Raw genomic sequence first — 25,357 nt, forward strand, 5'->3', positions numbered from 1 at the left:
TGGTTTACTGCATTGTTTATTTTATCTTTTTATTTTCTTCCCTAATAAAGAACTGTTATTCCTGCTCCCATATTTTTGCCTGAGAGGCCCCCTTAATTTCAAATTTATAACAACTCAGAGGGAAGGAGTCTAAATTTTTCCATTTCAGGGGAGGCTCCCGCCTTCTTCAGCAGACACCTGTCTTTCCAAACCTACACATTACTTCAATTATCTTTGGTGCAATTTAAGCCACTTAACTCCTCTTTTTGCTGTAGACACAAAGGAGTTATTCCCGTCCTCTTTTTTAACATATTTGATGACCATAGTTTTTATTCCACCAAACTTTCTTACCTAAAAAGCAGTTTGCCTAAGCATAAGAACACTAACCTGTAAAGAAAATCAATACTGATGCCACAAAAAAAAGGCATTAACTTATCTCATATTTATTAACATCACTGAGGGTGTAGATATTACCTAACTTAGGCTGACTTCCTTTAGCTGTACATAATTCCAGTGTACCAACGAGTAAGACCTTACAGCTTCTTCTTTTACCTTCTTGGTTCATACTACTTCTTGAAAAGCTGTTCCAACTGACCATCATACAACTTGGTAAAGTGGCAACAGCATATATTCAGAGTAAGAAAAAGTCAGGGAAGACATTACTCTTACTTATGTTAGCTAGCTGTAAAACCCAAAGCTTTCATTACTTAACATTTATGTTAAATACTCAGCTCCTTATTTAAGGTAGTTAAGTCAGATTTCACGATCAGTATTTTAGATGGTTTCCACTTATAATATGTGCACAATGGTTACCACAGAGACATAGTGCAGTCTACAACAGCCTCCCATGACCTAAAGTAGAAGCTGCTCCAGATCAAATTTAAGCTTATTTTCCAGTGGGCAGTCTTCCAGACTACAAAAACCACCACCATTCACAGACTACTGCTGTGCAGGTTCAGTGTCTAGGTTTTTAATATTTCTTAACATTTAACCTTTACATAAAACAATTCATACAGTATATTCAATGTAAACCCATATACTAATGCTTGCAAAAATCAAAAATTAGGGTTAAGGTTTCCAGAGCAACATGAAGCCCTGGTCTCTTCTTGTTATGTGTTACAAGGTACTCTTTACATGGTCCCGCAGCACTGAAAAATGTGACAGACTACTTGGCAAATGAGGTATGACACTGAGTATCTTACACTCTTCCAATCTGTGAAGAATAGTTTTCATCTGGAAATTTTATTACATCCAGTATTCCACATGTAAGATAATAACCTGTCAAGATGTTGAAATTCCTTACCATATATGCACTGTACTGCTTATTTCCAACACATACACTGTGCTGCATATTCCCTGACAAAGACATGACAGAAGTCTATAAAAAAAGGGAGATGAAAGTGTAATGAGATGAAATTTGATACCTAACATAATTTAATGTTTTTTATTTTGAGAAAGATAAAAAAAAAACAACTTGGTGGTTCTTCATATCAACAAAGCTGAGAAACTCCCTTTTATAGGATACTATGAAGATTTTAAAGGTCCACAGCTTCAGAGACAGAACAAAATCATGGAGGATGGGAATTCATCAAAAGCTACTAGACACAAAGACATCATCCCTGTCTCAGGAAGTCCTCCAGTCTCTAGCACCTCAGAAAATATATGCAGTATCATTGTCAAATCCTGTTATTTCTAAATTGTGCTGAGATAACTGCCGATGTCCAAATTTAAGTAAAGAAAAACAATTACTTAGTACTTCTGTTGAGCTTAGGAATATAATCAGAATTAAAGAAGTAGAGCGCACTCAGAAAATGCTAAAAAATTTTAATATAAAATCATTATATATCATAGGTTACAACATACAGTACATATGCATGACTATGCACTTATGTACTACATATTGCATATGTAAATACATACATATTTACTTGTAAATAATTACAAGTAAATAATTACTTGTAAAATGTAATTATTTCTGTATCACAATAAATATGAATTTATCATTTTACCTTTAATTTTATGGAATTACCACATTTTGTGGCATAATGTTGTCAAAGTTTAAATAAAATAGTTATAGTGCAACTTACATAGTAAACATTCATTTTACTACATTACAAGATTTAGCAGTGGATGGTTCATCTCAATCATCTGCCCTGTATTTCTTCCACAAAAAAGTTTCATTTCTTTTCCAAAGAGAACTTTCACACACTTCTCTCTCTTCTGTCACTGAGGAATGAGGAGCTCTTTCACAAAGCTTCTCTATGACTGCTATATCTGTGAGCTTTCTGAGGCTGTCCTCATTCTGCTCATTCAGCATATCCCAGAAATCTTTTGGTCTCCCCTTTGATTTTTCTGCTTGTCTTGAAGAGAATCTCCTTGGTGATCCTGTAGACCCATTTCCATAATTTCTAAAGATTTCATCAAGAATAGATGTATCTCCAAGTAAGTCCACAAAAGAATTTTTCTTGCAAATCTGAGCTTTTCTATCTCCGTTTTCTGACTGAGACACAGATCTTTCCTTTGGCAGCTGTGTTTCTTCTGAGTTTTGCTGTCCTCCACAACTTTTTGTAGGCAGCACCTCAATTATTTCTGATTTACTGCTTAATGAGCCAGATGCCATAAAATCCTTGAATGCCTGACTGTTTCTTCTTTGGATATGTCGAGGAGCAACAGTGGGTGATTGTTTATATTTTGCATCAACAAACATATGTTGCAAGTAGGAGTCCTTGTGAAGCTGTTCTGTTTCTCCTTTATGGCTCTCCTGGGTCTGTGTTTCTGTAGTTCCACTCAAAAGTAAGTCTTTAGCTGATGAGGGTCTAGACTCAGATCTTCTGAAATTAACAAAGGATTTTCTTTTTCTGGAGCGTGTTGTACCCAGCTCTCTTTCCTCACAGTTACGTGAAGCTTCTGCTGGTATTTCAAGTGAGAAGAAAGACTCTATTTCTGGATGCTTGGAAACATAAAATTCCTTCAACAGCTTCTGTCTGGTTTCTGATGTAGCTTTTGCAATATGTTCTGCAAGGTCCTTCACTGATCCCATATTAAAGTGAGATACCATTTCCTCAAATTGTCTCCTGTAATTAGCAAGAAGGAAAAATGTGTTATTCTAAAACCCTTAACAAGGAGGTGGGGGAAATGGGGTGGAAATAGTTGTTCCAAGTCCCTTTAAAGACTTCCTAAACAAAAATTGGATAAATGCTTGCACAGAAGACATTGTCCACATCATCCTACCCAGTGAGTTATGGAATATTTGTTTCTGCTAAAAAGCCAAGCTCAAATTAAAATAGATCATTCTAGTTGAGTTAGCCCTAGTCTAAGGTCAGAGAACCTTACTAGAAGGCTGGAAAGGTAGTTTTGCAATCCCGTGTTGGAGAAAAGATATGAAACCTGTCTCCTTTCTTGTTAGGAAGGCTCCAAAAGGCAGTAAGATTTAACCCTGTTTGCCTCAAATACTACTGGACTGGCTAGCTCCAATCACTTGACTGTGGTTACTGCAGACAGCTTCCCACTCTGCCCTACAACCACAACAAACCGATAATCATCCTCATTCACTCCGTGGCACATCCACAAGTACTACAAAGTCTAATTGCATGCCAGGTGCTAATAGATAACCTGCTCTTGCCACTTTGACAAGAACAGTATGGACAACTGAAGCCAGCTAGCACATATGACAGCTTCTGAATGCTTACAGGCATTACCTAGATACCAACTTTCATATAGTAATTTACTTGCCTCAAGGCAAATTGAAAATATATACCAAATACCTGTTCTGTAGGTTTGCTTAGCTAGCTACAGCTTTCCACTTTCTATTTCCACAAAACACAGGGATATTTTTTTTAACTTCTATCTATGTAACAACAGAAATTAATATTCATAACTGCAATCACTCAGGAAAACAGAAAACAAGGAAACAATAAATTATTATCCCTCAAAAAATAACGGGGGGGGGGGGGAAGCATTAAAAGAGACATCAAAAAATACTGAGCCCCATGCTAAAAAAGAAGCATGAAGCCCAGTTTTTTTAACAGCCATTTAATGCAAGTTATGAGATCTGGACAAAATCAGTAGGCAGTCAGAAGCTAATGTTATAAAATGCCTCTTTTCTATACAGTTTAAACACTGTTTTGTAGTAGCCCATGATACACATAATACGAACACTCATGGTGATGATATCTACAGAGCTATGTAATATATGACCATTGAATCAACACGTTCAAGTAATTTGTGGATTCAATTAATTTTATTAATCAATTACAGTACTCATAGAGTAGTGGGAATCAAAGTTTCCCACTAATTTCACTCTTGCCATAGAAAATTACAGTATATAGGGTTGAAAAAATTACTGTGTATAGGGTTGAAACAAAGACAAATGCAACTACTCAAAAGAAAGTCTGTTTCAACCTTAGAATTTTTCTTCCAACTCACCAAAACAGTCTCACCTGCGTATTTCTTTGGGTGTCCTTCCAATCATGAAGGTGGCTGAACCTACTCTGTGTACTTTTTTGCTTCTCTGGGTCACAGGATGTGTAACATGCAGATGATGTTGCTTACGGTTCTTCAACATTTCTTGCCTTTCCTTAACAATTTTCTTCTCTGAAGTACTGTCTTCTGGAACTTCAAAATTTTTCTAGTAAAATGAGACATTGAAATCATTAGAACAGCTGTGCCTGTGATGTAACAATTCACCCAACTAACTGCACCCAATTCTCTCCCTTGTAACTAAACTGAACACTAGGATTGGTATTTAGAGCTAAAATGCAGACTCCCTGCTCAGTTGCGAAATTCCAGTGACAATGAAGGGAAGTCTTGGTTCTCTGACATCTTGCACAAAAATATGATCCTATTTGAACACGAGTTTTTTCTGAAATTCTCACAAATTCTCACCAAAACCTCCCCTTTGCCAAAACATAGCTGGTTAGTGATATCCTCAAGTCTCCCTACAAACACTACTTTAGAGATTAAATCACAAATTGCATTCACACCTTGTCATCTGCTGTTCAAAATTTGGTTTCAGATCTACACTGTTTCTTCTCAATGTTTTTCTACTTGATCCATGTCCATTTCCGTTTTTCACAATGCTCTTGAGCTTTAGAATCTCACATGTGTTCTCACTCCACTACTTTGGTAAGTAACCTCAAACTAGCATAGAGAGAGAGATGTTAATATTACAGAACCTACAGGCATAAATTTTCATTCTAAGACCAATCTACAGCTTCAAAGACCAAAATTTTACACTATTATGTTACTCTACACAACACTGAAACTCCACCCCAATTAAGAAAAAAACTCTATTTGCCCAATAATAGTATAATACCAGAAACAAAATTAAGATTGAATTAGCAGATGTTACCTACAGCATAAATAAGTTCTTTTGCCGGTTCTGTATATATTTATTAACTTTTTAAACATGGAAAATGTATTTTCAAAGAAGAAAGCAACCACAGTTTTAAAAAAATATTTATTTTTATGGATTTTTTTGCATGAAAAATATAGTATTCTGATCTCACTATGATAAGGCAGCTTATTTTTCACTCTGTTAGGAAATCAGGACTGTATAATTTAATTCAAAGAAGTATAACTTGAATAGAATAGAAGACAAACCATGTAAATGTCTGTCTTAAAGTTATGTTAAAACCCCCATAAATGCGCATCAATCTACCTCTCATTAAACAAGACCGAAGTATATAAGGTAGTAATACTTTGGTTTACACATCTGTTCAAACACAGAAAATCTTTAATATCTTTGGGAAAAAAGTCAAATGTTGTAAACACACTGAAAGTCATAACATTGCTTGTCTTTGTAAAGAACCACATTTAATGTTGGAAGTATTATTCATTGCATATAAATGCACAAAAGGTAGTATCTAGTTCTGAAAGCATAAAATTTTAGGTACACTGCACCACCAAAAAGAACAATATCAAAATACCACCAAATACATACAAAAAGCATGTATTCTCTTCTACTTTAATAAGTTGTTTAAAGGTGGGCTTTTTTTTAACTCATGGCAGAAAAATTTACTGTAAAAAAAGTTATTGCAAGAACTATAGGAGCGAATTCCAGTGGAAGTCTGCAGCCATTGTGAGTTACTCCTGAAAAATTTCCCAGCTCCCCAGAGCAAAGGCAATTGGTTACATGATACCCAGGTTAGGCTGAAACACAACTCTGATTCTGACTCTGCTGAACAGGCAAACGTTTTAGAAGCCCAACACCTAGCTCCTAAATCCAGTAACTTAATTTTCTTTAAAAAATAAAAATTTTTAAAATAAACCCAAATCACTTAGTTTTTTTAAAATGTCTCCGTGTCTGTTAAAGGTCAAATCTGCTGCTTAATATTCAGAATGACACAATGGATGACAGGGTCTATGTATAAGTAAGATTTGAAAAGTGAGATGAAAATATTCTATCTTACTATTAGCATTACTATCAAAAAGTGAAAACTTCAGTCAATATTCCAGTACTGTCAATATTCTATATTATTTTGCTTTCTTTTGAATTTGACTTCCTGTATTGTCCTCCTAAATTCATTAATCTCATGGCCATATCTTTCAATATTCGCCCTCTGAATTACTGATCTCATAATGAAAATTTCTCTTGCACAGATTTCTGTATTTTTCTGTTCTTCAAGCCCTTTCACTGACAAATTACTGTGTCCACACCCCTCGCTTCTACATGAAATGCTGTGTTGACTGTATAGTGCTGGTCATGTTCACACAAATTATCACACTTATCACATACATAAGACAATCTCACAAGGCAAGACTGAAATCAAGACAACATGATTCAGCTAGAAGCCTCTGACTTCTAGCTTCTTCTTCTATAGACCTGGCACATTTAATCTGTTTGTACTATTGAAGATCACACTCTGCATGATATTCAATGTCTCATATTTGGATATTGTATGATGGAATAATAAAGGAAACAAAAATCCTTCTGCATGCTGTATGTTAAAAGAATATTGACAGAGAGAGTGACAGCAATCAGGAAAGTCTTTACTAAATAGTTAAATACATTAAACACAGTATGCCTTTGCAGTGCATGTTATAAAATTTCTATGGATCAAAGTGGAAAATTTCATTTAAAGCTAACCAATACTTGTTTGTCATCTGACAAATTATGTTTGTCTATATTGAATTATCTGTAACACCACTATACATTTCTGTTTTCACAAATGTGAGGGGGAGGGGCAAGACGTGTAGCAAAATAATTACATTGACATCAAAGATAGAAAATTTTGATTGAACTACTGAATGCAGTATTTTTAATACTTTACTAAACTTTGTGCAGTTCCATTATGTCAAGAAAATCTTCACAGCAAGTTCAAAAGAAATGCATACTTTATTTACTTTCAAAGGCATACATGTAAGGCAAAGATCATGCAAGTGGTTTAGTAGAAGGCAGTGGTTTTTAATTGAAAAAATGAAATAAGAAAAAGTTACACTCCAGAAATATCTAACTAAATGCAAAGAAAAAGTTAATGAAAGTACAATAAAATGAAATTATGAAGTGCTATTGTGAACTATGGAAAACCCTACAAAATTGTAGCCAGTCCCTCCTGTCTTATTATCCCTGTTTTCGTCTCCTATTCCCCCTTGATCTACTACATTTAAGACACTTTTTAAGTATTGCAATGGGAAAGATGACAGATTAAGTAGTTGTTCAGAAAATGATTTCTAAAGTATTCAGAAAACCCAGGGATTCTTGCTACAATGGAAAAATACTTCAAAGAAAGCATACAGTAAATCCTTTCATGTTCCATTGAGTCTATGAAGGTTTCGATCCCATGTTCTTTTCCTAATTCTCTTACTCTTGAAAATATATATTTTGGATACAAATGATAGTTTTGATTTCTTTGAATTATATATTACCTAATGCAGCAATCAAGAATGTAGCAAAAATGCTAGACTATCTGCACATTAAGTGTCACAAAACCCATTTAAGGGTAACACTCTTCAAGAAGAATGAGCACAGGCATCAAGCAAAAATTTAAGTGCTACAATGCAGCAGTAATACCTACTTCAAAGTTCCCGTCTTGAAGTTACAGCTCTTGGATGCATAAGCTCTGTATGGCAATTTGTCTCTTGCTGCCTAGTTACAGCAGGTAAAAACTGTATACACCTACCAAACCTAATTTTGGTTTAGCTTTGACAATACAAAACTTCAATATCTGTCCCTCTTGTAGCAGACATAAAGAGGCAACTCTATACTCTAGAGCAATGAATGTTACTCCACATATATGCATCATCAGACATGACAGAGATGACTGGACACCTTAAGCCAGTAACTTCCTTATCTTTAGTTCCTTCAAGCAAGACAAAGAAAGATGAAAAGGTATGGGAAAGTGGGCAGAAGCTGGGAGTAAGATTAAGTAGAAAAAAAAAGAGTAACAGAGATACTTGTTTTTTAAACTGTCTCATGTCTGTGGCAATTTGTTAAGAAACCAGACTTGGAGGATAATTAACGTCCTTCAGAGGCCTGAGTCTGAAAATGTTTGCATAATTATACTTCAGCCATAGCTGCACCATGTTCAAGCACCTTCCTCTCTTTTAGTTCCTCATTACCCAAAGTATCCCTACAGTAACTGTTTCGCCAGATACTGACTTCCAAGCATCAGTAATCCCTCTGATTTACCCCCAGGGTTACAAGACTTTTCTCTTTAGGTGTGCATGAAACCACTGTTGTCAGATATCCAGAATACTTATCATTGCAGTTGCATTGTTTACATTTCTATAATAAACAAGAATAGCCTTCTAAAATGTCTAGCTGTCTTGCAGTCACCCAAAACACCAGAAAGAAACAGTAAATTCAGTATGACTAACCTTTTAAAATATATTTTACAACAAATAACAAACCATTATGCCATATCTTAATTTATATTTTCCCATTTCCCTGAAAACTTGAGAAAACACATGACCTTCCCAATACATTGTGAGTTGAAGTTGGTTTTGGATGATTGCTATTAATTTGATTATTTGATACTGCATTCCAGTGTCTTAATCTACACAAATTACAATTCTAAATTATTTCAACTAATTTTTTTCTCCTTTGCAGTTTTTTCATGTAGTTTTTTGGTCTGGTTTGGAGGTTCTTGTTGGTTTGGGTTTTTCCCCCCCCGGGCAGTTTTTCGGATTATATATATTAATTATTATGACCCTTCTATATGTGTTTCTTGAGCATATGCTCTTTCTACATATTATTTTTATTTTACCAATGTTTCTCTGGTGTCAGGACATAAGGTACCAAGAAATGTTTGATACCTGACTGTCTATTCTTGGTCTTGTTTGCTTCTTTCTTCTAAACAGACTGATAGAGTAGTTTGAATTGAAAGGGAACTTTTAAAGCCAACCTAGTATGTACATGTCACATAATAATTACTTCCTAAATTATTCTATATGTCAAGGAAGATAAATTGTAATAGTGTCTACATAACATTTCATGCAATTTCTTTAAAAATGAGGTCCACATGGTGAAGACAAAAAATACAATTTGCAAAAAAAAACCCTGTATCTACTTTCACAAGATTGTTAAATAAACTAGAATTACTTTTCTACTTGCCAAGAACACACTACTGAACAAACTGTACTTCAGAGACTTATGGTGAGTTATAAATTCCAGTTTAAAATGAGCCTGAATCTTATAGTATTTCAGAACTATTTTTGATGTGGACATTAGATTTTCCTTTGAATTTAGCTTTCTTAATGGAAAAGCAAGTCTCTGAATGAATGCATCTGCTGTTCTAACAAAATAAGGCTGTAGAACGAGAATTACAAATAATGTATAGTCCACAGTCAATACCTTAATTGTCTTAGAAAATAAAGCTAACCTTGATTAAAATGTTAGAATTACTTAAGATTACTTCAGAAATACTTAAGGATAACTATATTTATATCAAGCTTTCTGAGTTAAAAAAAGTTATGTTGGCTACAATTACAAGTGTATCTAATATTTGAATGCATCCCAGCAGACTAACAGCAGAAATATTTTTTAAGTTATAAAAACTGTTAAGATTTATTATGGATCCAAATTACTCCTCCAAAACATATTGCCAAAACCAAGAGACCTGTAGAATTAAAGCTGATAAAATTACTCAAATTTTTACATTTTCATTTCTCCATATATGTTTCATGTAGCTTTACTGCATAAACGAACTGAGACAAGGACATTCCATAAACTCTAATATTTTGCTTGGTACTGGAGAATTGACTACTATATGAATTGAGAACAGATTGCATCTTCTGTATTTCATATTTACTTGAGTCTGTTTCTTCTACAATCAGGTAACAGAGCAAGAATTTTTAATTAGGAGCAATCTTAAGTTTTTGAACCTTTACCTAAAATAATTCCTATAAGACATATAACTGTCTTTCACCAAAAAGCTGACCTTGAATCAATATAGTTATTATTGTTGAGAATGGGAGGAGATACTCAGCCTGTCTCAGAATTCAAAGCTTAAGGTAGTTGCTTATTCCAGCAGAAGTTGTGGACTTGCACCCATCTTCGTTCACCCTCTCATCCTTCCATCAAAGAGTAGCAAAACCAAAGGCCATGCACATATATCATAAAAAAAACTCCTCTACAACCTTCAAAGAATGCCACATATTAACTCATTACATCATAAAAATACAACCTCACTACATTATAAAAACACAACCAAAAGCAGAATAGTGGAATGGTTAATTCCATTGCAAACTGAACCAGTAAACTCAATAAAACAGCATTACAGGCCAATCATTTGGGAACAATTACTTTAAAGTTGAATAGTTCCCCATCCTAGAAGAGCAAGGCCAAAGGCATGTTATCTCCCAAAAGCCTACCCTTTGTAAACAACTATCTAAACTTGTTGAATCTGAAAGCTGTGTAAACACACTGCAATCAGAGATCCTACAACTGATAGAAAGTCTTTGTTTAAATAATCTACAAAATGTCAGTGTAATACAAATAAGATAAAGTAGAGTTCTTAATGACACAACTTTTGTATTTACAGTATTCTCAACAGTACTTAAATCTGCATTGGCGATACAAAGGCCATGTTTTTTCCTAGGCTGACAGCATGCTTAGTTTTCTCATTTACACCACATTGCAATAACATAAAGAGGGGTTTACCATTAATCCAGGTTTTACTACAAAGCATCTCGTTATTTCTCTGTCAAACACTGGCAATAGTGCCAAATGTCTGTCATCCAATCCAGGGGATTAAGTCTTCCTTTATAGTGCAATTCTTGTACAAATTTATAAAAATAGAGATAAAGTTTCTTCGAGCTGGTCAGAGTCTATATTTTGGCCTGAATTCATGCTGCTGAGGTTGAATATGACAGCTGGCAGGAAGCTGAGGGGAGAATACATCCTCCCCCTTTTTAGTCACCACACTTCTATTGCCATAGTGATTAATCCTCAATTGAATGGCTGTCTTTGTATATTTCTTTTCAGTAAAACTTTAAGTAAACTTAAGTTGAAAACATGCAGTTGACAGAAAAAAAGACTTCACATATTCAGGTACAGTACAAGACCTTGTGACTAATACTTTTCCACATATTAGTAAGTGCAAACTTGCTCTAATATGGGACATGATCAGTTTTTCAAATTAGTTAGTATGTACTGTTCCCATCTTCCATTTTTTTTGTGAAACCTCCAAACCTTCTCCAAAGACTTCCCCATGCTCACACAGCCCCCCCTCCACACCTGGATTCCTACTGAAGAAATACTACACAAATTCAGCTGCATAAGAACTAGAGAAAGCCCATCCCAGACTTCCATTCTGTGCAAAACATTTAACGTAAGCTGTTTTTGCCAATTAACACAGAAATTAATTAGGAAATTCATTAGGAAATGCAGTCATTTAATTCAGAATAGAGTAGAAACATTAGAAGAAGATATTTAAATCTTGCCTCTGAGAGGTTTCTCTTACTTACGGTAGCTAAGAAAAAGTATCAGAAATAAAAGTTTCAGTGCAAGTTACCAAAAAACGCAAGGACGTAAAAAGCTTCTGCACTGAAATCAGGTTGCTTTGGAACCTGAAGTTCACCAAGAAAATAAAACCTCTAAAAATACTTAGTAGACAAATAAGGCCTTACAGAGTTTGTTAACACTTCTTTCCTCAAAATTAATGTCAGAATAATTTTGAGCAAAGTACACATTAATTACTCAAGACTTTTCTCTCTCTCTGAAAGGCTGAAGTAAATGCAGGTCTAAAAGTCTATTTGCACAAGACTTGAATTTCAACTCAAGCACAGAACACAGTGCTCAACATCATCAAATCAGACTAAACTGAACAAAATAATCCCAGAAAAAACAAGTTATTTATTTAATTTCTTCTTCCTTCACACCTGTATATAATAGACTGGAAAACCCTTTCTATGAATAATCTTCAGTGAAGCAGCACACCAAGTGTGTTTTGTTGCATGCAACAGCTCTCAGTAATCTTTACTGGAATGGCCATGTACCACAATGAATGCCATGCATTTTCTACCTCAAGATGTTTACTACAGCCTTATGTGATTCTCCCTGCATCATGGCATCACAAATAAAAATGAAACTCATGCTTCAGCACTCACGAATTCTTAGCAAAGATTATGAGTAGCATGAGATCTCACACTGCACAGAGACACACCTATCTACTTTCTGTGATGCTTAGGTTCTAGGACATGCAAGCAAAATTTATAACTATAAAGGAAAATGAGATGTACTATTAACCCATTATACAGTGTAATCCATATCTCCAAATTTTCTTCAGAAACAGCTGTCTGCAACACTTATGCATGGAACATAAATCCCCGACTTTGTTTTGATTACTGAGGCTCTAAACACCTCCAAGTATTGACACATCAGTTCCTTCTGCATAAGCAGCAGTATCAGAAACATCAACTCTTTGGAGGAGGATTGCTATACTGTTTTGTGCTGCATCAAAAGAAATGTGGCCACAGGTCAAGGCAGGTGATTCTGTCCCCCTGCTCTTCGTGCAGAGAAAGATCACAAAAATGAGTGGAAGGACGGAACACCTCTCCTATTTAGCCAGGTTATTTAGCCTGGAGAAGAGAAGACTCTGGAGAGAACTTATCATGACCCTTCAGTACTTAACAGGTCTGTAAGAGAGATGGAAAAAGACTTTTTAGCAGAGCCTGGTTTTGATCTAGATAAGACATAAGGAAGAAGGCTTTGTGACAGTGAAGACCGTAAAATATTGCAGCTAGTAGTCCAGAGAGGCGGTGGATGCCCCGTTCCTGGAAACATTCAAGGTCAGGTTGGATATGGCTCCAACCTTATCTAGTTGAACATGTCCCTTCTGATTGCAGGGAGTTTGAACTAGATGAACTCTAAGGATCATACTCTATAGGTCTTACGTATTTTCTTCTCAAAATCTGCAGCAATCTTATACTGACAGTTATGGGCCATGGTCAGAAAACAGATAATCTTCACACAAAGGATAACGACATTCAACACAGGAACTACAGGTATTACAATATTTTATTATAATTCTAATTCTAAGCATTCTGCATTTAAGAGATACGCCATGTCTGTCAAAAAACTCCCAGTAAATCTTAGTCTTTAAAGTACTTGCTCATCATACTCGCTCATCATACTTGCAAAATAAACCATAAATGAATCTCCACTGCTGTGACTATTTGTAAAAACCATTCTGTAACAACTTGACAATATCTTTCTTCACTAAGAATGCTGCTTCAATTCACCTAATATCTTCAACAACAGAAGAAGAGCATCTTCTTCTATTTTTATGCAATCTCATGGATTTCTCTGATAAAAAGACACATTTTCCACAATGATAATCACATGATAAAATACCTTTCCACATATGTTTGCTACTACTATTCTCATACACAGATTTTCTTTTATTGAGGTGCTAGACAGGATTTATTTTGACTCATGATATTCAATCAAATTATGGTTTATTCTCTTGCTTGTACAATTAATGCATAGTTTACACTGTTATATTTATTACTTCTGGATTTTATCTCACAGCTGCTAAGTTGTGAGAGAAGTATCATAATGTCTTGGTTGTTTTTTTTTTCTTTTATATTCTGGTTGCTGCTACCAAACTGTGCTTTTCAGAGTCATACAGTACTTATACAAATACAGACCAAATAAGCACTCATTACTATAAAAGTGAACATTCTAGCTAAACTAGTCTTTTGGAAAAATTCTGTTAAAAACCATATATAGACAATATGACTACACTCCCCATCAGCTCTGGGTAAAGAAGTGTAAAAGGCTCTGCAGACTTGAATCCAGGACTATTAAGGAACCTGGAGAACAAAGAAAACAAGGGAAAAAAAATAGTAGCGAGATCTATTTCTCATAAAAATAATCAAAGTTTTGTCTCCTTAAGCCTTTAACAGCACAGAGCAATAGAAGAGTAACATAATATGTTCTACCTGTTCAGGGAAAAGGTAGCTAGGATGTAAAAATACTAGGCCAGGTAAAATTAAGGAGAGACTGATAATAGACATTACTGGATAAAAAAAATCAGCTTAATTGAAGCCACAGTTTAAAATTTTAAGAGAGGCTTAACTGAGAACTAAACTAGTGCCAAGTGTGCAGATTTAACACTGGCCTTCTAAACTCAAGGGAAGAAAATATCACCAAGGTGAAACCTAAGGTAAGAAAATGTGTTCAAGCCTTACACTTTCTTTATAATCAATTTAAATACAAGCTTGTTAGTTACTCATGTTCTTAGGATGTTCTACATACCTTCAATTATTTTCTGAGGAACAAGACTTGCTGCCTCCCATCCCTTCCAACTTGGCTCTCAGGGATCTTCTTCCCATGCAACCTCTCTCACTTTCAAAGAGACCTCACAGGTTTTGCAGCCTGCTCCAGCTTTAACCAGTTACTACAACTTAAGCAACTACATTAGTCTTCATGACTCAACAATAAACCAAGCACTAATAAACCTAATTTAAACTTTTAGCTACTACAGGTAGACAACCAGGAAGAAGACATTGTTTTATAGTGCTTTCTAGCAACTTCTTTTTTCTGTTACCTGTACCCATATAATTTCAATTAATTGGCTACTGAAACTGTAGACCTTAACCTAGGTTCTAAAAGTTCAAGAGAAGTAGTGAACCCAAAATGTAATTAGATGGCTAGTCAATAGCAAGAAGTCAACATGTCATTGCTCTTGCAAGGGGTTGTCTTTATTAATTGCTTTAGCACATTATAACATTGCTTATTATCCCTGTCATTCCAGATTTCTGTGTAAGCATGAGACAAAAATGTCACTCTTCCACCAATATTTTTAGGAATTTGTATTTCCCATCTCATACAATTCAACAGAATACTTCCAGGTTTTCAAAATTCTTGAACTCCTTTCACAGCAATATAAGTCGTTGCTTGGAAAATGTATTTAAAATTTATTACATCATAAATGTATTGTTACAGACTGCTTACTGAGTGAAATTGTAAAGCAGGAAGACAGAGTTGGCATAGGTAAAATGAAAACACATGACACAAATGAGCACAAAGGACATTATACTTTTTGGTCCTGAGCAGACCTGTCTGTGAAACTAAAATAACCTTTCTTGATTGCTTCTACTTAGAAATTAAACTATTAGTTCTAAGAAGGGACATAAATATTATCAGAGCATAAATATTATTCAGATGCCTTCATGATGCTATCACATAAAGCTTCAGCCTAAATACACTGTAAAAAAAGCTTCGAATTAAGAATCTAGTATCATTGATACCCACAGCCAACAGAAAGAGCTACACAAGAGTTTTTGACGAACTATTAAACCAATGACACTTGAACTCTACATTAATAAGGAATTTCAAAATTTCTGACAAGACTTTGTTTTTCCTTCAATGACTATCAGTTTCCAATTAACATTCCAACATTCAAAACTGTAATTTTATTTACTGAAAGCAAGTATGGAAATGTAATTACTCAGCTGTATTTTTAATATTACATAAGATGCAGCTCTAATCTACTGAAAAACATTTTATTAAGTAGCATTATATATGATAAAACAGGTAGATGCTCAGACGTGAATGTCCTAACTTTAACTGGTGGCAAATAAGTGAAAAATGACCAGCAAAGCCTGATGGCCAGAAGCACAACAGTGACCATGTTTTTTCATAAAATATCTTCTAAGGAAATACAAAGTAATGAAGAAAGAAAAACAGTGGCAGTAAAATTTTTAGTAGAGGATATTTCAAAATTGTCTACAAAGCTCAAAATGCCATATAAAGCTCAAAATGCCACATTTAAGAATATGGAGTAATCTGTATTTTATTTCTACCTTAGTGCCTTTACATAAATGAATAACCGGAAGTGAAAAAAGAGGCAGCCTTGTCCATAATTTTTAATGTTCTTCTTGTTACTTAGATCTCCAAGAGATACTACTGTTGCTTCTGAGTCAAAAGTGCATACCCTAAAAAACCTGACAAGTTCATCAATGTAAGTTAATTTGCAATACTTGTAGTGATGAAACTCTACACAATAAGCTTTAAGTTACATGAGAACCACAAACTAATTTTGAACAGAGGTAGATCAACAGACATTTAGTCAAAATACTCTCTTCAAAGTTTCCTTTCATTTTTATTTGGTTTTAATAATGTTGTCAGCCATTGCCAATTAATAAGTACCTTCCTACTGTACTCGAGTATTTTTGACCAACTTTTCTGCTAATAAGGAACATTCTAATGCAAATGTGCTAGAATTGAAAAGGCCTTACTTTTACTGATTTGCCTGGTTTGATCTTCCCAGTATAAAAATTATTGTTAACTCTGCTAATGGCTTAATTAAATACAGTATAACAACAGCACTGGAAGAAACTCTTCTAGTCACTGAGGATGTTCAACACCCCAAAACAACACAGTCATATGTCTACAATTTCTGTAAGGATAGCTAATGTGTCTGTAAAGACTAAGCTGCACATTCATCAGTGACTTATTCTGTGCTTGTGGTTTATCCTAAAACTCAGTCTAGGAAATTGCAAATATTTATTACAAAGCAACAACCAAATACCCAGATAATCACAGCAGATTAAAAATGTAGTAAGAATAAAAAATATGAAAGATGTACCTGAATTTATTCCAGATTTGTGTGTATACCAAATGAAATTAAACAAGCTACAGGACCAACAAAAAACATTAAATATATCCGCTGCTGCAAATAAAAACTCCCAATAAACTCTACTTCCATATTTAAGACATTAAACATAGACAGTTTGACTTAATTATAGCAACTGCGTATGCTCACCTCCCCAGGAGAGTCTGCCAACTGATGTATGTTTAAATTTCTGTGCTACAGGGTGTCCAAAATGTACCCTGGCAACTGGGTTTTTGTTAACTGAATCCAGGACAAACTGAAGATTTTTCAAGGCTCAAATCAGAAAAACATGTCTCAGAATTTGATTGCAAAAACCCTATCTTTAATCTTAACATTTCTTCCACAGAAAAATCCCACAGAGGGTGCTGCGCTGTTTAGTTCCCAACTCTTTCAAAGCTGAATAATGTAAAAGCCACCCCAAAAAAACCAAAGTAATTTATTAAGACTTCCAACTGAGCATTCTCTTCCTTCCATCTTCAGTATCTTTGATCATTCATGGTGGCCAGTAACAGAAAAACAAGTTTTTTAGAGGTTTTTACGATGAAAAATGAGGATAAATAAAAGTTAAAATGACATTTCCAAAAATATCTCTTTACCTTGGCACTACAGACAGCTACATTAGCAGGGAGCTGGGAAAACTGCTTCAACTCAAATACATCATGCACCGCCCATCGGCTCAAGTGATTTTCAGCCTTGCTGGATCCAACCACATTCTGATTTGAATGAATATATGCCACTTCTTGAACACCATCTGATACATTATGAGAAAAATACAAGGATGTTAGTTATTCCAAAACTCTGAAGGTACACATTTGCACTGAAAGATACTGTAATTTAAAAAAAAATTATACTGAAATTGTAAAATTTGTTACGATTTCACTCAGAACCAAGTTACTCAGATCTGTGAAATTAACAACAATCATTAGACTTATTTGGATTTATCCAGATAGTTTAACACTACTTCAATTTCAGTGTGGTTATTTTCATATGGACAAAGACATTTCAAAGCATCTATGGCTTAACAGCTGCAACGTCAATGGTTAAAATTAAGTCTTTAGGAATCAAGTCTTCTACGTGGTGTTTAAAACTTGCACGCCACTTTTTTTTCTGTACATTTTATTTAACAGCCCTGTCAAGACTCATAAGATTTTACAGTTCAAATATTTAGGTTGTGGATTTTTAATAAATCTTCAATTGCAGCATATTTCAAGAGATGGTAAGAGTTTAACTAAGAATTACAAAGCAGCCTGTCAGCCTATAAGACAAAACAGTAAGACTAATAAAAAGAAAGCTACAGAAAGATATTACTGAATAATAACTTAGCAGAACATTTACTACATAACAAAAAATAATGTACAGCAACAAGAACTTAAAACCTGCTGACGATGGTAAATTAGACATATGTTATTACTTCAGTTGAAGTGAAATTAACAAATAAACTTAATAGTTACCTAAATATTTGTCCATTGATTCCATATTTTTCTCTTGATGCTCAAATACAGTTTTACTTGCATATGTTCTACGCACAGCATAATTTTTAGACTTCATTTGTGCAACAGAGGTATCTTGAATAGGACACAGCATTTTAGACCCAAACTGAATTCTGCTGCTCTGCTGTTTACTCCTATTGCTTTGCTTCCTGGCATGCATTTTCTCAATTGGAGAGCTTTCTTCAGAGGATGAGAATTCATCTATATTCTGAGAACGACTTTCCTCTCCTTTTCTGTAGGGCTTCTTTACTTGTGGGAGAGATTCTTTCCACTTTGGAAAACGCCGAGTTCCTAGCTTTCTTGATTCAGAATTATAGGGAAGTTCAATATCATCAGACTCATCACTTATGTCACTTGCTCCTTTCAAATCTATGTCATTCTTGACATCTTCAATGGGTATGGTGCAATCTGACTCAGCACTGTGGAATCCAAATTGTCTACTGTTTCCCTTAAACACAAACCCAGCTTTTTCTTTTGCTAACTCTTCACAATTTTCAGATGTTGACCTATGCATTTCATCTTCTTTAGTAAGCACTGGTTGCTGGCATACTTGAACTTGGGTAGGAAAGATGACATCATCATCTGCTTCGGAACTACTTTCAGTTTCCATGACTATGTCACATTGTTTTAAAATGCTTTGATCCTCATTTTTTCTGTCCCCTTCCTCCTCAGAGCCTGATAAACCAAGCCATTCTGTACTATGCATATCTTGTTTATCACTTCCATTTGGAGACAGAACAGCTTTCCCATGCTCCAAAACAGGCACAACGGTTTGACAATTCTGAAAACCACCATGCTTGCTATTTACATTTTTTCTTATAGTGTGATCATTAGAACTTGAATGATGAGAGTTATAATTATGATCCCCTTCTTTGGTAGTCTTAATTTCTCTCTGCAACAACTTAGAGAATCCACACTGTATTAAGGAAAGCTGTCCCTTTGTTACCACAAAACTATTTTCATTGCATGGCTTCCTTCTGTCGGATTTTTTCACAGAACTCTCCAGAACATCATCATCACTCAAATCATCCCAAAATTCAGTTTCTTCTCTTTTTAATTGTGCCCGAACGCTTTGAGGATCTCCATCTTCTTGACAGTCTGGTTCTTCATACTAAAAATAAAAAAATACTACAAGGTTATTTAAGATTTATAGTGTACACAACATGCCTAATTCCAAAGCAGTGTAAAAAAAGCAGATTTTCACTGTCACTCAAGCAAAAAATATGCAAAATAATATTATAAAATGCAAAATAATTCATAATGAGAAATTATTGAAGTCTCTGGCAGAATATTTTTATCAGAAAAACACTGAGAATAACCAATAGTATTATGTACTTGAGACAGTATATGCTGTACACTTCTAAAACAATTTATGCCTTTTCAATCCACATCCATATTTTTTAAGTTTACACTAATCTCATTGCCACTTTTCATCTTTCAAGGGTGCTTTGGAAGATGACTTTATGATTCAAACTTTAATATTGTGTATAATGACATTCATAACAAAAATAAATATCTGTGCAGTGGTTTACTTCCTTGTATACGGGTGCTAACATTCCACTCCAAAATTCATCAAGGCCTACTGTATTCAAACAAAACTATACCCAGGCAATCTTAAAACATTTTAAAGATCCTAAAGTCCAGAATACCGCTCCAAAACTGCATACTATACTGAGGTAAGAATTATGACAGCCTGTAAATGGAAGAACAGCAAATACCAAAATGCTGTATTCAGAGACGTTTTAATTTTAATTTATTAATCCTGATATAATTCTGCTCATCAAAAAGCATTTAACATAAGCTTAAAAAGTTGCTGTTTTTCAGCAAGTCATAGGTGAGATCATGACCATCCAGTTATGTATCATGAATATGAGACTGAGATCAATGGAACGTCACATGAAATACTGACATATACTCACACAAATCTCCAAAAGGCATAAGAGATAGTGGATAATTTGTAATATAATTCAGTGCAATCTAATCTAGTGATAACTTTACTCAAAGTACCTGAACATGGCACTCAGCCAAAACATTCCTACAAATGCAATGCTCCGATTAAAACCGACCTTTGTTGGAAAAAAAAAAAAAAAAAAAAAAAGATCTTATTCCAGAAGGAAACCATTAGATAATTACATACATTAAAAACAAAAAAGACAGTATTGAACAGACCACTGGTTTGGTGGAAATCACTCTGATTGTCTGACTACAACAACTAAATAACCCAGGTCTTCCAGAGTTCCACAAAACCTGAAGCTTTCAGTCATCTAAACCACCTGTACTCCTTTCCACAATTCCCTAAACAAAATCTTCCTAACAACAGGGTAAAAGTATTACCAGCCTAATGATATATTGCCCACATTTGCCACTCCAATACTGGGAATTAGAGGTCTGTCATGCTCTGGTGTACAGTCCACAAGGACATCTCACCTCTTCTGAGCTGCATGAACGATTCTCTTCCTTCAGCCATGTAGTTGCTGTCATGACTCCTGCTTCTACCCGTCCTTCCCTCTAAGACAATCAAATATGTTAACATAAACAGATACAGCTTTTATTACATAAACAGATACAGCTTTTATTACACACAGAGACAAGCACAGAAAAAGAAGTGTAAGCACCAGAAGTAGAATAAGCAAAGTCCAGACTAAATTCCTAGAGAGGAAAAGTAACAGAAAAAAAGGAAAAGAAAAAGAAATATGAAATAAAGCTGCAATAAATTTGAAGATGTAAGCTAGCAAACTTTTTTTTTAACAATTATTGACATCCCAAAAAGTACACTAAAAAGGTTAATGTGATCATAAAAAATATTTTTATGGTAAAAATTCTGCCTTAAAAGGTCAGTATCAGTTACTGATGCATAAAAGATATCTGTGCACAAAGCTACATGAAATTATCAAAAAATAATATACGTAGTTTTTATACCAGAAAAATATATATACTAGGAAATTTATGAAAATTATAAACCAAGCTTTTACCGTTCTTGGATTTAGAGAAATTTATATGGTCTATATCAGAATGAGAAATTAGCATGCCTATTCCATTCAAGTCATTGCACAGACAAGTATTTATTAAGTTTCATGATTCTGTTTTATAGTGTTTCCATTCAAAACAACGACCAAAAAGCCTTGTGAAGAAATGAAAAATGTAAAACTAGTATCTAAAAGTAAAAGGGTAGTACTTCTACCTCCAGTATGTCTTTGGTAAGACAGGACCCATGAGTCCTAAGTTTGAAAAGGTTATGAATCCCAAAAAGCTCTCCTTGATGCTCCTTTGATCCTTGCACTGCCTCAAAATACCGCCTGGCATTTTCAGTTCCAATCACTGCACAGTGAAGTTGCTAAAACAGAACAACACAAGAGATTTCAGAAGTGTTTGCTACAAGAACATGTCAGAATTTCCTGGCACCCACATTATATACACAGCTTTAGCTAGAACAAGCAGAAATTCCTAAGAGAGGATATTTTAATTTCCCTGGCAGATGTTGGTATAATAGATTGTGGTATAATATGAACCTGCTTTGCTTTACTGAATTAAAGAAGAGTTTTACTGCATTGTTGCCTATTATCAGATACCTACTATTCATGTTACTGGCACTCCTCTGTATCTTGACAGCTCAGCTCCACTGTACTAAATTATTAGCACTTTTTCACCTTCCTTTGCACTGTATATTTACTTGCTAAGGGAAAGCAATCCAAGTATAGCTGAAAAAGCCCCAACCCTCAGATTTATAATTACTCTGTTTATTACTGCTTATTCAACTTGAAAAATACAAGCCAATTGAAAAAAATGGAAAAAAAAGATTTATACATCCTATCAAGACTTATACATGCCTTTTGGAAATCCAAGCAGATTGGACCAAAAATTCCAGTCTTCTTTTTCTAAGAGATCACCAACTTTTCTTCTATAGCATCAGCAAGATTTTTGCTTTACTTTCTCCAGAATTCCATGAGACAAAGTTGGTGAATCAAACTGCTGCAGATACTTACTACAACTATCACAGTTGTACTTTATAAGTCTTCAAATAAAAGCAGCTCTCTGTATAACCTGAATAATGTACACTGCATAATTAAACTGTCATCAGTTACAGAAAAACACTTGAATACAAATATAATTCAGTTCCATTCTTTAACAGCTGCTAAATGATGCACTTTGGCTTAGTATGTTAAGGAAACATCATATACCATAAACACAAGGTAAACTACAGTTTTACTACAGGCTAGATTAGCTTTCAGTCCCTGAAACTGCTGGGAAGAGCTCCCCATTTAAACTGTTTGTGAGCTTTACCTGTTTATAAACTTGTCGCAAGTACATGATCTCTTCCACAGTTCCCAAGGATATCAATCTAAACACTTTAACAGCTCTGTGTTGGCCAATTCTATAAGCTCTGCAAGGACATGGTACATTAAAAACATTTTAAGAAATGAGAGTTCTAAGGGTAGGAATAAACAGTAAACAAAGTAAATACAAAAGTGCATTCTAATAAAACAGGACTAATCGAAATTATGCATATGTTGACTGCGTTGTTTTCCTTATTTTTCTGAATTTTCCTCAGTATTTGATTTCCTTTCCCTTTACGTTTAAGTATTTCATATTTCTCTCCAGGCCTCTCCAGTTTAAAAAGCCTTCTCATTTTATATCACAAGAACTGCCTCCCGCCTCTCCACAAAACACATCTTCTCTGTTTATCTCAGGTTTGTTGAGTTTTTTTTCCTTTTGTGTCTCCACCTACTTTTGCTCAAAGTATTCTCCTATTACCATTATACAGGAATTAACTCATGGATTTCTTGGAGCAGTTGGTTCCTTAACTTCATAAATTACTTTACAAGATACAACATCATAAAAACAGGTAAGGAACTGACAGTGTTCTATTTAAATGGTAAATTCTGAGAATTCTACTAGACTATATTCCACAAAATTCATAGGAAGCGAAAACAATTCATAGAAATGTGGTCTTACAAAGATTCTTTAAAGATAGTCCCCAACACGTTTCTGATATACTTCTCTAGAACAGCTGCACATAAACACATCCTAGAAATCATAAAGACCCTTAAAACAGAATTATGTAATTGCATGAGATAACAGAAACAAGTGTATTTCTGCTCATGAAAATATATAAATCTACTGAATTTTTAATATTCTTTTATAGGTTTTCAATATTCTTTACTTCAGTTACTTAAAGGTCAGCAGTCTGCCTTGTATTCCTAGGGAAATATCCTACAGTCAAAAAGCCTTGAAAGAAAAATCTGCATTACTAGAAATACTCCAACACCATAGTATCAGAGATAGATATGATTGCTAAAAAGACATTAATCTCCACAATGGTTGAGTAGAAGAGAACATAAAGAGACCCTGTCTTTTAGGGTTTGGGAATTCAAAACACCATTTGAAACAGGGTCAACTACAATGTATTCTTCATGAAGAATACAAGAAAAATGTCATCTACACACATATATTCCAGAGATGACAAAAAGTTAGAGTAACCACAAGGAGGATTTTTTGAGTTTTTGTTTGGCCCAGTGCTGCAAAAAAAGAAATAAAGGAAAATACATTGTAAAATTTGGGTTAAAATAACCACATCAAAGCTAAAGCCTAATTTAGTTGGACTTTTTCTATTGTCTTGTGGATGAATCAGACAATGTAAAAAATTTCTTACTTGAGAAAAAAATTTTAGTTGGACAATCAGATTACAGAATGAATGGAAGAGTGCAACATGGATCAAGTTCTATATTTTGAGAGTGTACCTGTCAATAGCTTGAAGATCATTTGCTGGATTCCATGTAGGATCAAACAGTATAACAACATTGGCACCAACAAAATTAAGACCCAGTCCACCAGCCCTAAAAACATAAAAATGAGAAACCAGAACTATATGATAGTACGAAAAAAACTGCAACTAGATGGTTCTGTATTAGGTCCACACTGGCCTACCCTTCCCCAATTAAAAAAAAAAAAAAAAAAAAAAAGAAAAAAAGATACTGAAAACAGTGCAGTACAGTTTTGTGTTACTGTTGTACTAACAACCATCAAGTATTCAAATAACCACTGCCATAAAATGCAGTTTTCTCATGTAAATATCAACACTGTTACAGACTGGATAAATAGCTGAGTCATAACCAACTGCTATCAACTTACTTAGTAAAAATCCCTGTTGCTACTTCATTCCCATTAAGTCCTACACAGGGCAACACCCCTAAATACTATAATGAAATTCATAATCAGTTTTATGTCAGTTAACATTATGGAAGCAGGAAAATTACAGGTGAAATTTTACTTAATCTAATCTCAGTACATAGGTTTTGACAATATTGCTATGCAACTTTCACTAAAGTGGTTACAATCACAGGTAACCCACATGTAAGCATTAACAACTAACAGAAGTGTATTTGTACAGTAAGTTACTCAGCTGTTGGCCATGTATCTGCATATGAGCAACAATTGTACCAGTCATTAAAAGGAAAAAGTCACCTGCATCATCTTATGACACTCAATGGCTGTAAAGTGTTTCCAGGTAAAACCTGCAAGCCAGACAAGAAATCAAGCATATATCTAACCTGAGGCAGTTAACTGCTGAACCCTGCCAAACTGCTCAGTTACTTGGAATTTGGCATGTGCACAGATGAATAATTTGATAGGACCAAAAGTGAGGAAAATACCACTTCTCATCCAGCTGCAAAGCAAGCAAATACTGAAATTTTCTTTTGACTGGTTCAACCAACTATCATACAAAAGACACAAGCACAAGCTAAATACTAGTACTAAATAAACTATTAAAACAATTATTCACATTAGCATAGGCATCACTAATTTGAAGTGTGCCATTTTTCTGAA

The 25,357-nt window shown here is 34.5% G+C and overlaps 1 protein-coding gene across 2 annotated transcripts in view; it reads right to left on the reverse strand.

Annotated features, from left to right (window-relative positions):
- Positions 1-1,783: 1,783 nt before the first annotated feature.
- Positions 1,784-25,357, reverse strand: part of ERCC6L2 (ERCC excision repair 6 like 2) — a 48,940-nt gene continuing 25,366 nt past the window's right edge. The window contains exons 12-19 of one of the 2 annotated variants that reach the window (XM_030257875.4): positions 24,271-24,366; positions 22,814-22,913; positions 21,714-21,866; positions 20,960-21,040; positions 18,494-19,643; positions 17,639-17,793; positions 4,419-4,606; positions 1,784-3,053 (exon numbers count right to left, since the gene is read on the reverse strand). In XM_030257875.4, the coding sequence (XP_030113735.4) occupies positions 2,120-3,053; positions 4,419-4,606; positions 17,639-17,793; positions 18,494-19,643; positions 20,960-21,040; positions 21,714-21,866; positions 22,814-22,913; positions 24,271-24,366 (2,857 nt within the window). In that variant the 3' untranslated portion in view covers positions 1,784-2,119. Of the gene's footprint in view, positions 3,054-4,418; positions 4,607-4,961; positions 5,119-17,638; positions 17,794-18,493; positions 19,644-20,959; positions 21,041-21,713; positions 21,867-22,813; positions 22,914-24,270; positions 24,367-25,357 lie in introns of those variants that run through there. The other variant, XR_012052781.1, reaches the window with a different exon arrangement.

The sequence above is a fragment of the Taeniopygia guttata genome, chromosome Z (genome assembly GCF_048771995.1).
Source record: "Taeniopygia guttata chromosome Z, bTaeGut7.mat, whole genome shotgun sequence".
NCBI classification, from domain to species: Eukaryota; Metazoa; Chordata; class Aves; order Passeriformes; family Estrildidae; genus Taeniopygia; species Taeniopygia guttata.